The 14,996-nt window shown below is 60.5% G+C and overlaps 1 protein-coding gene across 1 annotated transcript in view; it reads left to right on the top strand.

Annotated features, from left to right (window-relative positions):
- The window catches only part of CACNG3 (calcium voltage-gated channel auxiliary subunit gamma 3), a 32,465-nt gene extending 17,729 nt beyond the window's left edge, over positions 1-14,736 (top strand). The window contains exons 2-4 of the mRNA XM_059826513.1: positions 10,608-10,691; positions 12,790-12,930; positions 14,225-14,736. Of these exons, the coding sequence (XP_059682496.1) occupies positions 10,608-10,691; positions 12,790-12,930; positions 14,225-14,736 (737 nt within the window). The remainder of the gene's footprint in view (positions 1-10,607; positions 10,692-12,789; positions 12,931-14,224) is intronic.
- Positions 14,737-14,996: the final 260 nt, after the last annotated feature.

The following is a 14,996-nucleotide window of genomic DNA, read 5'->3' as shown; positions in this document are numbered from 1 at the left end:
CACCAGTTCTCAGCAGCGGTGGGAAGGGGATTAACCCAAGCCCTCCTTCCCCAAATGGGCGCAGAGCTCCCACGCTGCCGGACAGACCTCCTTTCCCCACGTCCTGTTAGTAAAACGCTCTGTGATCCAGGAATCTCCCGGGGCTGAGCTGGCCGCCCCTGCTACCGGTAGTCTAAGACAAGGCTGGAAGGCAAACCCTTCCCAGAAGCTCATCGGTTAACCCAAGTGAATCTAAAATGTTCATCAAACGAGCAAAAGAGGGGTCCTGCCCTGACAGCGCGGCTGCGCGGAGGGAGGTCCCGGCGCCTCGGGCACGGGGATGCTCAGCCGGGGCCAGGGCTCCCAATCCTGCCCCACCTCTTACCATCAACATCTCTGAGCAGGCAAACAAACAGAAGATGAGTATTTTTTTTTTAATTGCCAGAATTGTATTAGTTTAAACAGATAAACTCAATCAGTGAAGCTCATTAATTTCTAGCACATGGCTTATTTACACTGATCCTGGCTGCTCCAGCACTCATTTCACTATCATAGGAATGCCAATTACCTTTTAAAATAAAAATCAATGTTTATTCACTGTTAAAGATAAAACATGAAACGGTTTCCTTAGACATGCTGACGAGCGCTCTCCTCCCCAGCCCGATCCGAGGGCTCTCAGGGTTGGCGGCCGGCTGCCCCTCGCCGTGCCACGGAGGGGACGGCAGCGCGTTGGCCCCCCTGCAGGGAAGGGACCATCCTGGGCCCCCGCGCTGGCAGCAGCCCCCTGAGCCTTCCTACCCCATCCCAGCCAGGAAAGCCCAGCATCTTCCCGGGAGCCGGGTTTGTGGCGGGGTGTTTCCCTGCCACGAGCTCCACCGATGCGGAAGGATGGAGGGAGGAAGGACACCCAGGGGAGGGCGGGGGGAGACCCTGGAAGGCAGCTCCAGTGCATTACCTGATTATTTTTGTAATGAGAAAACCAAAGCTAAGCCCTTAAAGCAGAGTGCTGGAAATTACCCATCATTTTCAAACTTTTTTCCTCCTCTATTATTCAGAATTGTTTTGCTTTTCTGAACTGCCTTGTGTAGGTTGCAACAACCCCACAGATTCCAGAATGGGAGATGATGAGTCACTGTCAAAATGTAGAATTTTTTTTTTAATTATTTTTTTCCTTTTAGCAATGCTGAGGGAGTAAAGTCTCCGTGACACACGCCGATCGCCGGCACCTCGCAGGCTAAAACAGGCAGAAGCTCCCAGCCCACCCATGCGTGCGAGTGCCTGGGCTGTGCCCACGACCGCCCCGATGTGTCCCCCGTGGGGATGCCCCTCACAGGCAGCGCAGAGCTCCCCAAGCCCCGCCGAGCTGCCGGGGATGCACGGCGGGGGGGGCTCAGTTCTTGCACTGCTGTGCCTGTGTTCGAACGTGTGTTTGCGCTGGCCTCGGTGTCCAGCCGGCACCGCAGAGCCCACCTCTGCCGCCTCCTCGCTGTTGCGCTCGTTTCATTTGACTTGGGTTTTTTCCACTGGGTTTTTTTTTTTTACAACAGGAAAAAAAGTCCTTCAGAAAAGGCATATCTGTGTAGGTGACTCTGCTCAGACACAAACCACCACCGCAGAGAGGGGGAGAGAGTGTGAAGTAGAGATGGAGCCAGATTACGCCGGTACCCGGGTGGGAAGCTGGTGTGGGGCCGCTGGGGCGATGGGGATGTGCTGGGGGAGCTCTTGGTCCTGGGGAGGAGGGTTCGTCCCGCTGGCCGGTGGCGGGGAGCCCAGCATCCATCCCAAGGAGGAGAGAGCTGCTGGCTACAGCGTAACATGGAGCAGGGGGCTTTTTTAAACCAATGCCCGAGTTTTGCCTTAATTTAGCTGCTCTCCAGTGGAGTTTAAGCAAACGGGTGGGTGTGTAAAGCGGTGACAGCCTGTGGGCTGTGTAGGTTTTGATGGCGATTTGATGGCGAGGACCGGTGCTCGCCTGACTCCCCAGGGTTCCCTGGCTTTGGGAGGAGAGCAGACTCCTTCCCAAGGCGGCTGTGCTGGGCAGCGTCCTTGGCTCGAGGAGCTCTTCCAGCTGGCTCGCCCTGAGCTGTGGGTCTGGGGTATCCGTAGCCGTCCCGCCGGCCTTCCCTGCTGCTTTTCTGAGCTGCTTGTGTTGTCTTTGAAACTGGGCTGTATCGAACGCTTTGTGATGCCGGAGGCAAACAAGATGCTGGGGGCTGGCGGGGACCCTGCGGCCCTTCCCCGGGCCACAGGACAGCTGCTGCCGTGGGGGAGCTGCTGGGTGCCAGCGCTCCTGTGCCGGCTGAGCCGAGCCCTGCGCGGTGGCCGCTGGTCTCTGGGTGATGGAGACCTGAAGCCCCAGAGCTTTGCGATCTCACGCTGGGGACCTTATGCAAAGAGCCTCCGGATCCCTCGCAGAGCGTGAAGCTGGGGAAGGGAAGGAGTAAAGATGAATTTCTTTCCATCTCTCCAAGCATCTGGGAGGTGGGTGGGAGGTAAAAAAAGATGAGCCCTGAAGTTTTAATTCCTTGGAGATATTTAGGTATCTTGCTCTTGTTACTCAAGGGAGTGCAGAGCCTGAGCATCTCTGAGGATGTGCGGCAGGCTTGTACCTCAGCATTTGACAGCTAAGCTCGGACCTCTGACTCTCCAGTGAATACTATTTTTCAGAGAACTTAAACCATAATGACCCCACTGCTTCCTCCAAATGGCTTTGGCGTGACGAGGTATCTTTAGGAAGGCCATGGCTGTGAACCACAACTTAGGAGATAACTCACTTGAATTCATCAGGAGGTGCAGAGAGCTGAGGGCTGAAGCGTGACCTTGTCCCAGGACTTCTCCTCCGGGCTGAGCCGGCCGACACGAGGGGAGAGGGGAATTTTCTTCTCATTTAAGAACGGAGTTAGCTCATCTTCCCCAGCCTGAGTCTTACTTTGCACATTGAGCAGTAACAACCAGAATAGTCCCTGGAAAAGTGTTCCACTGGATGAAAAGTAATGAGATTGTAAAACCATAACTAGAGCTCTTTAGTCTTCTGGCTCTCTGGGTTAGGATCGATATTCTTAGCTGTATTTCCACCATCAGAAGCATTGTACTTCCCTCGCAACCCCTTCCCTGCCCCCCCAGCCCTCCCTGGGGAAAAGGGCTTTGAGAGGAAAAAGACCTGAGATCAAATCAATTAATTGCCTTTGCATTCTCCAATAAATGCAGCGCAGAGAGTATGTACGTCGAAATACAAATGAACTAAAGCAGCAGCGACAAAACCCTGCTGAAACAAAACGTTACCCTGCGTAAGGCAGCCCTTGTCCGGGGGAGAAGAGGTGACTCGCGGGAGGCAGGCGTTAGTCACGTTATTTAACGTGCAGCTCGAGGATGCTCTGATCTGGTGGGGATGAGAGGGATCGAAGAATCATGTGGAGCGCGGGATGAAAAACAGCCCTGTGGGAGGGGAAGGGATGCCTTTACAAAACCGGTGAATACAAAATGTGTTATATGAGTTCATCTCTTCCAAATTAAATCTGATGTTACCTAAAAGGCGGGGCTCGCTGCAGTGAGCCCGGAGCTATCGGGCAGGGGCAGCCTGCAGGCACTGCACTGCATGTGCCGCATACAGTGCTTACACATGGAAATGCCCTGGAAGATTTGCCAACTGGAAAGGCCTTCCTTGTGGTGCCCAGGGATGCTCAGGGTGCCCCCGGGCCGGCCGCTGGCCAGAGGGTGGCCCCTGGATTAAAGTGGGACCATTGAGTTGAGAGCTTGAACCGAAGCTGGCTGAGGCTGGTGCAGAGCACGGAGGGATGTGGCTCTGCTGCCGGCCAAGGGCTTTGCGTCAGCTGCGAAGCACGAGGGTGGAACAGGCACCTCGCGAGAGGTCACACCTGACCGACAGCAGCGCTGGGGTCGCTCACGCTGGCCCTGCCATGGCAGGGTGTCCCTGGCACCCCCAAGGCAGGAGGAGAGGCTTCCTGCGGGGCTCAGACGGTTCCCTGAGTGGTGGCCCCAAGATTCAGGTGTCTGGTACTGGGGTCCGTTCTCACTGCAGCGGGGAAGAGGGATGTGGGGTGCAGGGAGCAGCAATTCTGCATGCCGCTGCCCACCTCAGCGGGTCTGTCATGACCCAGCACCAAGATCGGGGCTCCTTGTCCCCCGGCTGAGCTCCTGGCTGGGCTCCTCCGGCTGCTCTGCCAGCACGCTGGCTGCTCGTCCATGCAGTTCGGAAGTGCCTGGGCTGTGAGAAGGCTGGGATCTGCTCGGTGCTCAGCTACGTGGCGGCGGTTTTCATCCAGCCTGGGCAGGGAGCGCGGTGCCGTGCTGCGCAGCTGAGCGCTTGAAGGACACGCTCGTCCTGGCCGGCCAGTCCCATGCTGCCATGGGCGCCTCGTCCGGGGCGGGAGGGCATGGCTCATCCCCAGCGCTCCCGCTTCCCGCCTGCTCAGTCAGGCTCACCGACGCGCTTACGCCTGTTGATGTTGCTGCTCTGTTGGCTGACTTACCAGACTTCAACGTACCGGCCCTCGGGGGCCGTGCCGCCCCTCCCCGAGCATGTTGCGGTGGGGCTGTGCTGCCCTGCCACTGCCCCCAGAGCTCCCTGCTCCCGGAGCTGGCAGCAGCGCCGGCCATGGGAGAGCACCGAGGCGGTGGCGGGTTGTGCAGCTGCAGATGCTCCTCCAGGGAAGAGGGGAGGAAAGCGAAACGGGAGGGCCATGTAACGTGACAAAGGATTGTCTTGCAGGCTTTGCGGCTGGCACTTGTCCAACTGCTTCAAACCATTGTTTCTGTGGCTCCTCGCCGGTGCCTGTTGGCCGGGCACCGTCCCTGCCTGTTCGTGCATCTGGGGGTCCCCGGAGCGTGCGCTCGCGGGGGGAGGCTGAGCTCGCTGACAGCCGTGCGTGCTGGATGCGCCCCGCGCGTTCTCGGGCAGGACCCCGCTGGAGGAGGGGACAGGCAGGTCTGGTTCCTCAGTACAGAAAAAGACGAAGGGAGAAGCTGTCCCGTGCTGGGGTGGGCGAGGGGAGGCAGTGCCAGCGACCGGGACTCCCCGACACAGCCCTGCTTCCCGGCCAGGAGGCTCCGGAGCGGGGCTACGCAAGCCGCCATGAGCGGGGCTGCTTGCTGCCGTGTTGGGCTCCGGGCAGGGAAGTGCAGCAAGAAGCTAAGTTGGCTGATCAGGATTCACGCTAACAGGGAGAGAAAATTGCCCAGATCTACCACAGAGACAGCTGAGCGGGGAATGAATAACGGCAGCAGCACGCTGCCTGTGCTGGCGCTCTCCCGGCCAGCGGATGAATTAAACCCGAGGTGGTGTGAGTCACGCACGCAGCGCGGAGTCGCGTCGCAGGCATGGGCATCAGCTGGGGAAATTACTCACGAGCAGGCTGGGATGTGCCGAAACCAGCAGCCCCCAGCAGCCCCGCATGCTCCCGGCCGGCGGGAGCTCTCCCCTTCCTCCCGCGAAGGGAGAGGAGCCCGACCACCGGCCCCGAAGGGAGCGGTGACTGCGGGGGGAGGCCCCGGTGCCCCAACCGTCCCATCCACACAGCATGAGCTGCTCTGGGAGCCGTGCCTGGGCCAAGGGCTCACAGCTGGGTGCCGGCAAGGGGCCCAGCGAGGTGTTAGCAGGGGCTGAGGCTGTGAGTGCCCGGAGCAAAGAGCCGAGCCTGTACCCAGCGTCCTGGCGAGTGCCACGCTGGCCGGTCCTCCCCAGCTGATTTCTGCATGCAGCTGCCCCGGCGCTGGGCAGGGCTCGTATCTCATGCCTGAGCTTGCAGCCGCGGCCTCTGTTCTGGCAGGGGGTCAGAGATGGCACGGAGCAGGCGATCCAGCGTCGCCTCTGCCTCGAGTCCTCGCTACGAAAGCGTGGGCAGGGGACGGGGGCCCCGGAGTTTGAGGACTTGGACAAAACCCACTTCCTTTATGCCTGTGGTGTTGTAACGCTGCCTTGACCAGGGCCCAGCTCTAAAGCCAGGAGAGGAAAGCCCGGAGCTGCATCTGCCGTCCCCGGGGAACGGGGACCCGGTGCCTCAGGATGAGCCGAGCAGCGTGAGCATCCGGCATGGCTTCTTGGGGGGGACGAGCCCCGGCCAGGGCCGCCCCATCCTTCCCCGGAGCCCTTTCCAGCCGCACCTCCTCCGGGAGCATTTTGGGGGTCAGGGGGGCCTTTTGTGATTTAAGCCTTGTTGTGGTGTTTGTTTGGAGGCTGGGAAGTTGTGTGTCAGGTGACTCAGTGGTTGCCATGGCGACGAGCATCACTTAATGAACAGAGGGAGTAAAGGAGCCAAAAGAAATGTCAGAGCGTGAAATAGATGCGACGGAGCCGGGCAGCGCGGGCAGGCAGCGGGGCTGCCCCGTCCTGCCTGCCCCCTCCCTGCGTGGGGGGCCGGCGGCGCTGCCCGGCCTGTCCCTGGCCGGGCTGGGGCTCCCTTTGCCTTGGGGGGGTGGATTTTGCTAAACCACCTGCAAGGTGCAGGGCGAAGGGCCGCGGAGCGAGGAGCATGGCGAGCCCTGGCTCTGCCACCTCTGAACGCGCAGCCCCCGGCCCCGCCGGGGCACATGTGGGTTGTCTTCGTCCCCCCCGGCACCAGGCAGCTGGAGCCCCGCTGCTCGCAGGGACATGATGCCCTGCACCCGCCGCAGTGTCAGAGCAACCTGCAAACGTTAGTGATGCCGCCGTGCTTTCTCCCTCCTGCCGCTCAGCTGTGCCTGCCGGGGCTGCTCCGTGCTTCCCTCCGCAGCAGGAGGGAGTTGGCGTTGAGTCCTGCAGCAGCAACGCTGAGCAAAGGCTCTGCCCCTGCCCTGAGAAAGTCACTTGATTTTTTTTTTTTTAATTTTTTTTTCTCCATCCCATCTCTTTTGCAAAGGAGGCGTTAGGGTGGGGCAGGCAGGGCTGAGGGAAGCAGAGAGGTTACAGATCCCGGTGGGCAGATGCAGCGCAGCTGCATGCGGTCCCGGCTGCGGCGGAGTGAGGGAGGGATGGATGGACGGACAAGCATCGCACCCCGGGTGAGCCCCGTGCCCCGGCCCTGCCAGCCCGCAGCCAGCGGGGTGGGGAGGTGTTTGCATCCAAAGAGGGCATCCCCTGCGCTTGCAGGTGCCTCCTGCTCCCAGGCTGGCCCTCGTCCCTCACATCACAGGTTTACCTGAGACGTTGCCTATGCCGGAGGCGAGGCGCCCGGGGGTCCTGGCTCATCCGTCTGCTGCTCAGGGCCAGGGGGTGCCGGCCCCCCCAGCCCAGCGCTGGGTTTCGGTGGGGGCTCAGCAGCACAGGGAGCCTCGGAGAACTTCAAAGAGATCGATCCCAAGGAAATTAGTATTCTCATTTACACGCTGCGCTGATGGGCTGACTCAGTCTCTGAACTCCTTTCCCACGTGGCACCAAGGGAAAGTTTCCTCTCGCTAATCAGATAACGAACGCTGGCCCCGCGACCCTACCCGGGAGGTTGCTGCGGAGGGAGATGTTCCTGCGCTGCCCGGGAGTCGGTGCCTCTGGAGAAGTTCCTGCAAAGTCCTGCGCGCTGCGCAGGCGTCCCTGGCTGACAGCAGCTCTGCAGCCATTAAAAGTCAGAGCGGGCAGGTCTGTCCCGCCAGAGCAGGTCGTGGCTTCGGGGCTTTGAGGCAGAGTGAGGATGAGGCGTTTAGGGACCAGCTGGAAACAGAAACCTTGGTGCTGTCCCAGGAGTGCTGGGACATTCTCAGCCTGCACTGGGTGAGAGTGGAGACGTGGCCGGGGGGACCCAGCGAGTCAGGCGCACGCTGGCTCTGTGCATCCTTCTGGGTCCGTCGGGGTGTTTTGGGGTGCTGTAGGTTGGCACAGTCCCACTCTGGCAGCACGTGCCCGATGGCTGGAGAGCAAAGGGACAAATGTGGGGGGCGGCTCTGGGGTGCGTGGGACGGAGCCCTGCTGGCAGGTACGGGGAGAAGGTCGGAGAAGGTGGGTGGAAACCCAAAAGCTGGGAAGAGGAGAAGGATGGGGGCTGTGCCGCACAGCTGCCATCCTCCCCGTGTCAGGTGCCTCACCAGCCCTGTTCGTGGTACCCGTTCTCAGCCTCCCCTTCGCCTGCAGTTCCCAAAGCAACGGGAGCAGGCGGTTCTCCCTCAGATGCCGTGTCTCCCGCTTGGATGACAGCTTGCCACCTCCAGAGCTTCATCTCCAGGCTTTAATTGATGCCTGTCACGATGCTCGGCTCCCCCGAGCCCGTAGCCGGAGCGCAGACTGACAGCGTGCCGCCATGCGGGACACCGTGCAGGTTGGCTTCTCTTGCCTGGATCCCTGTCCCCTGGTGGCACGTCCTTTCTGGTCCTGTGGGAGAGGGGACAGAGCCTGCGTGACCTGACCATCTGCTCCAGCACTGGTGTCATGAGGGGGCTGCCCTTCCTGCAGGGAGACACTGCAGGAATTCCTCGCCCTGCTCCTTGCCACTGCAGAGAAGTCGCACTCTGTGCCTCAGTTTCCCCATTTATAACATCAAGGACAGCGTTTGTCGGCACTGCGGAGGAAGCATCATGCGTACTCTTGCGTTAGTGTTTGCTGCTTGCTTTGGAGAAGACGGCGCTCTGAATCCTGCAGACAGAAGCGGCTGCTGCCGCCCCGGGCCCTGAGGAGCTGTGTTCCCATCCAGCACCATGGCACGAGCCGAGCGCTGAGCCGGCCCCAGCAGATCGCGAGTGCCGTGCTCGGTGTCTTGGTGGGCTGCCATGAGGAGCAGGCTCGCAGCGTCCGCAGGAGGTGACGGGCTGTGTCTGTCGCAGCAAATCCATAAGTGCAACTGGGCATAGCCAGGATGTTTTTATTATTTTTTAGTGCCTTTAATGTCTCTCTGCCTGTCCATCAGTAGCACATGGACCAGGCTGCTGGGGCTGGTGGGTGGATGAGCAGAAGAGGTGAGAACCTGTTCACAGCTGGTCCCTTCCTGAGGCTGTCCCATAAACACGTCTGAACGATAAGGCTCTCCCCCTCCATGGCCCCGTTCTTGCCCCGCATCCACGTCTTGCAGTGCGTAGCTGAGTCCCCAGTACATCACCTGCCCGAGCCTGGCTCATCCTTGGCTTTTTCGTCTCGTGGCACAATTGCACGGCTTCGGCGCAGGAGAGAGCTGAGCCTGAAAGCGCAGCGAGGAGAAAGCCGAAGCAAACAGTCAGGCGTTTAAAGGCGAAATGCATTTGTTTTGCTTCAGAGGCAGGAGTAAAAAAAAAAAAGCCACAGCAAAAGAACCTTTTTTTCCCAAATGCCAAGTGGGAGGCCAGCAGATGCCGAAGCATCTGCCTCCTTCCCCAGGTCCTCCAGGCGGCATTGCATTGCCAGTGCTCACCGCGGTGGGGCTGCTCTCGCCCCACTCCCGAGTTGTGCCGTGGGGACCCAGGCGCAGGAGGGAGAGGTGACATGTGCGGAGCGGCCAGGGGCTCCCGGCGGGACCGTGCTGCGGGGCACTCCTGCCATGCCAAGCTCAGCTGTGATGCCTGCCCATGGCAGTGGGTGCTTATCCACAGTTGTGCACGGGTGTGCACACGCGTGCTGTGGGGGACGCGTGAAAGCAGGCTGGAAATGGGGTACGGACAGGTCATCTGGGCCACTCTGCCTCCTCCGGCCTCTGGACACAGGCACAAAGCAGGGCTGAGAAGTGGCAGGGAAGGGTAAGTATGCTAGAAACTTTTTGCAGTCGTGTAAATGAACTCATCTGTGCCTCCAGAAAAATCACATCTCAGAAGCTAAGCTGCGGCCCAGATGTTGCTTTAGCAAACGTGCTGAGGAGCCTCGTCTGTGCGGCAGCCTGTGCCCTGCGTTTGTCGCAGTAAATCAAAGCTTCTCTCTCCTACAGCTGAGGGGCCGGGGCAGAGGGGCCAGACTGGGAGGACTGGGCTGCTCTCTCTCGGTGCTCCCCCCCGGGGTGGGGGCTCTGCTCAAGCAGCCACTCTGACCCCGGCGCCATTGTCATCTCCCCCAGCAGGAATTTGATATGAAAGCAGATGACCCTGACATCCCAGAACAAGCTCTGGGCTGCAGCCGTGGAGCGCTTTCCCCAGCGCATCTGAGTAACGTGTGGCTCGGACCTGAAGGCTGGGAGGGTTTATTTACAGCCGCATTGATTCTCTGTCAAAACCAATGAGGGCTTTGCCTGGGTGGGTGGGCGCTGGGAGCCAGGGAGTGCCTGCCCTGCTTCGCCTCCCCTTCACTGGAGAAAACGGGGGCCAGGCGAGCGTTGCTGTGCCTGCCGGAGCACCCAAGGAGCAGGGGGAAGCTTAGCCGCAGCCGGGCAGAAGCAATGCCGTGCTGAGCACCGCTGAGCTCCCGGCAGGTCCTCATGGCACCGCGCAGCCAGAGAGGGGAGCGGGAGCTGCACTGCGGAGAGGCGCTGCCGTGGGGCGAGGAGGGCGGCTCGGGCATCTCCTCCCAGCTCAGCAGCGAGGTTGATGGCAGGATGTCATCTGAGAGAGAGAGGGAACCAGCGGTGCCGGGAGGGTGCAGGGGCACCCAAGGGAGCACGCCATCCCCAGCGGCCAAGGGCAGTGTTTGGCATTGCTGACAGCCCCAGGCCAAGCGGCGGGGGCTGCTGCCATGCCAGCCCTGTGCAGCACATCCAGCAGCGCTCCTGCCAGTGCAGAGGGATTTGAAGGTTTCCTGGCTTGTGTCTCCCCAGGAACCTTCCGAGGAGTGTGCAAGAAAATCGACCACTTCCCCGAGGATGCGGATTATGAGCAAGACACGGCCGAGTATCTCCTCCGTGAGTCTGCTTTCCCGTGCGCGTCAGAGCTGCATGTGCTCCCGGGGGACCCCCACGCTGCACTGGCACCCCTCTCCCTGTCCCCCAGCACCCGGAGCTTCACCCAGCAGGTCCCCCCCACTGCTGGCAGGTCGCGGCTCCCCAGGCTCCCTGTGCAGCAGCGGTGACCCTCCAGGTTACCCAACCGTGGCCACGTCACGCCGCAGTAGCAGTGTTGATGGTGCATTTGTCTGGCACTTGCTGTCCCCGTGGCTGGTCCCAGCAACTGCTGCGCAGCCCGAGCTTGTCAGGGCACGAGGGCCACTGGGGACCGGGATGCCACGGGTCCCTGGTGTGGCACCGCAGGGGTACCATGGTCGTGCCGGTCTCCCTGTTCTCTGAGTCTCTGCAGCCAGACTGGATTTGCTGGAGCTCGCCAGGAGAGCGCAAGGAGCATCTGCCATGCGCTCTGCCAGCAGCAGCCGAGTGCAGGGAGCTGGTGGCTCTCCTGGGAAAAGCGGGGTCCTCCTGCTCTCGGGGGCCAGCAGAGCCCCTGGGAGGACCCGCAGGGTTTTTACCTGGGGTGCCTGACGAGGGGCGAGGCTGACCCTGCAGAGAAGAGGCACCGTCCCACGAGCACTTTGCAGACACGTACGTGCACGAGCGAGCGCCGGGGCACCCAGGCGCAGGGTGACAGAGGCTGGACACAAACGACACACACCCTGACACGCTGAGCAACACGGACGTGCACTGCCCGGCACGTCGGCAAACACGCACGTGTGTGACAGGCTGGGAAGCCTGCACGGCAAAAGGTGGCTCATTTGAACGCCTAAATTTCCAGACTAGTGAGAACATAAGGCAGCAGGGGCCCATGGCAGCCTCGGGGGCGTTGGCATCGCTGGGCTCTGAGCTGCTGGGGCTGGGAGGAATCCCTGGGGGCGAAGTGACCCCCAGCACCCATCGCCCCTGTGCTCAGCCCCGATCCCCGGGGACAGGCAGCGGCCCCTGCCTGATGCTGCTGTGGCTCGTCCAGATGTTGCTGTGAACTCCCCATTTTCTAACTCTGCGGGGAGCCATCAGCTCTGCTCACCTGTCTCAGAGGGGAAGGTGTTTAATGGAATGGGTTTGCAATTTTAGTAGATTAGCGTTTAAGTTCTTCTCCCACCCCCTCCCACATGTAAAACAAAAAGTCTATTTTAAAGCCCCCAGAATGGCATTTTAATGGGGCTTCTCTGTTTTTCTGTGCTTTTAATAAAGGCCCTCATAGAGGGATGAGAGCCCAAACCAAGGCACCGTGTATTTTCAGTGCAGCAGGTAGTGATTTGCTGCATTAATTACTCTTTACTGTCATTCTGGAAGCTGAACTTCTGACAGGCCATGTAGAAAAGACCCTTCTTTGTGTAGCTCTTGGTCAGGGACTCCGGAGCGTGCAGAGCCAGGCCCTGCGGAGGTAATCCCCTTGGGATAGAGCCCGTGCCGGGGTCACGGCATCACACGTGGTGGGCTCGGGATGTCGGGCTTTGTGTTCGTTTTGATAACATTCCTCCCCTACATCAGCAAACAACTTTTTTGTTGAACTTCAGGTGCGTTAGTCGGTAAATTCTTGACTTTCAAAGCAGCTGCCGTAGTTTGGGGAGCCACGGGACAGGCTCCTGACCCTTGTGGTTGGCGGTACCGTTCCTCGCCAGCCTGGTGAGGTTGGGGGGGTTCCGCAATCCCTAGGCTCCGGAGTCACATCCGTAGCCTAAACCCGTGGATGGTGTGTTTGGTAATGGGAAGGTAAATTGCTAGTGCTGACTGTGTGACAAGACTGGAAGAAATAATTCCTTGAAATAGCCTTGGAGGAAAAAAGAGAAATTCAGGGTTTAAACTATTTTTGTGACAGGAGGCCTGAAACACAGGGTTTGCAGGGCTGATGCTGGGCTCCAGAGCGAGCTTGAAGCAGAGCGGCTCAGGGACAAGCAGAGGATGCACGGGGGGGCCAGTGCTGGGTCTCCCCCATCCCTCGTGGCATTGCAACAATTCTTTCCGGGCGCTGGCACTGGTGCGGCAGATGCCGGCAGCCCGCACTGCAGGAGCGATGCCGGAACCTGACCCTGCCCCGCTCCCTGTCCCACAGGTGCGGTGAGAGCGTCCAGCATCTTCCCCATCCTCAGTGTGGGTCTGCTGTTCTTCGGGGGCCTGTGTGTGGCAGCCAGCGAGTTCTACAAGAGCAAACACAACGTCATCCTCAGCGCCGGCATCTTCTTCGTCTCTGCAGGTAGGAGCTGCCACAGCGGGGTTGGGAGCAGGGTGGCTCCAGGTGTGGAAGCATGGGAGGACACGGGGGAGCCGGAGACAGGTTGTGGGTCCTCCCAGGCCGTCGGCACAGAGGGATTCTGGGGCTCCTGGGCTGTCCCGTCCGGGGGAAAAATCCTCATCGCAGGGAAAATCCAGCAGAGGTTTCTGGCAAGCGGTCGCCGTGCTAGACAGCAGTGAGCACCCTGCTCTGCCCCGAGCGGTCTCTCCTAGGAGGGGCTGCGCAAGCACGGCTGTCCCACCTGGGGGGCCCCGGGCAGCTCCTGGGGGGCTCTGCCCTCCCTCGAGCAGGTCGCAGGGCCAGGCGAGGGCAGGGGCTGTGCTGGCAGCACCAGGGACCGGGCAGCAGGCAGAGGGGCTGCTGCAGTCCTAAAGGAAAATCACTCTCTTGAGAGGCCGTTCCTTCTGGATTACTCATTTCTCTGTGCACCGTTCCCCAAACGCTTCCGCTGATTATCGCATGACAATGTCTTTGTCTCAAGGAACTGCTCTATTTTGTGTTTTTCTTCTCCCCACAAAGAGACAAATTACTCTCCCTCCTTCGGCTGGCAGGAGCTGCTGATGCAGATGAGAAAACGACAGAAAGAACATAATCGATTCATTAAGTAAATCCAGGAATACATCAGCCTCTCCCCAGCCCTGCGGCACAGCCCCGCGGCACTGCTGGCGGTGCAAAAACTGCCCCGATCCCAAATGCAGCCTCTGGGCTCCACCAGAAATGAAAAGGAACGGAGCCGTTCCTGCTTCCCTGTGCTCCCGGGGCCGCGGCAAGCCGGGGTTCACGCCAGAGGGATCCCCGCCATGCCCCGTGGGTTGGCTCTGCTCCGGCCACAGCCCCGGCACCGACTGGGCTCCTGTAGTCCATGGCACAGCAAAACCTGCTCTTGAAATGTCCCTTTTCTAAACAGAATAGTGGCTGCTCCTCCTGCTCCTTCAGTATACATGGATATATGTATATACTGGATATATACTGGGTGCATGTGAATGTAGCTGTATACTGGGGACAGCAGCAGAGGTCTGTCAGGGGTTTTGGCCCCGGTGTGCTGGCAGGTGGGTGGTGCCCCATGGGGATGCAGCCATCGCCCCTGGCACCCTCCCCGCCTGCCGGGCACCCCACGGGTCGTGGTGGGCAGGAGAAGGGCCGGGCTCCTCCAGCCTGCGTCCCTCCGCTGCCGGGCGGGGATGAGGGCGCTGCTGTCCCGCGTCGCTCTCCTGCCGCTCAAGTGAGCGCCTCTCCCTCTCGTCCTCCCCTAAAGGTCTCAGCAACATCATCGGGATTATAGTCTACATCTCGGCCAACGCGGGGGACCCAGGGCAGAGCGACTCCAAGAAGAGCTACTCCTACGGCTGGTCCTTCTACTTCGGAGCCCTGTCCTTCATCATCGCCGAGATGGTGGGGGTGATCGCCGTGCACATGTACATCGAGAAGCACCGCCAGATCCGTGCCAAGTCCCACTCGGAGCTGCTGAAGAAGTCGGCCTTCACCCGCCTCCCCCCCTACAGGTACCGCTTCCGCCGGCGGTCCAGCTCCCGCTCCACCGAACCCCGGTCCCGGGACATGTCGCCCGTCAGCAAGGGGTTCAGCACCATCCCCTCCACCGACATCTCCATGTTCACCCTCTCCAGGGATCCGTCCAAGGTCACCATGGGGACGCTGCTCAACTCGGAGCGGGACCACGGTTTTTTACAGGTCCATAACTCCATCCCCAAAGAGTTCAAGGAGTCTTTGCACAACAACCCGGCCAACAGACGAACCACGCCGGTCTGAGGCGGGCAGGGGCGTTTTGTCAGGCTGCATGACATCATCCTCGTGACGGTGTAACCCATGAAATCCCGTTTTTAAGGACAAACCCAGATGGCTCCCCGTGCCCCTGTCCGCAGGGCTGTGTTTTCGCTCCCGAAATGCCGCTGGCCGGGGCAGGCCACTGCGCCCACGGTGGGACCGGGACCCCCGCACCCCTCCCTCCCTGGCGGGGAGGGGACGGGGGCTGCGCTGTGCCCCTGGCCGTGGTGCCCCTGCAGACTGAG

This window comes from Gavia stellata, chromosome 18 (assembly GCF_030936135.1).
Source record: "Gavia stellata isolate bGavSte3 chromosome 18, bGavSte3.hap2, whole genome shotgun sequence".
Classification (NCBI taxonomy): Eukaryota; Metazoa; Chordata; class Aves; order Gaviiformes; family Gaviidae; genus Gavia; species Gavia stellata.
The sequence above is the reverse complement of the archived record's forward strand: the minus strand, read 5'-3'. Positions and strand labels throughout refer to the sequence as shown.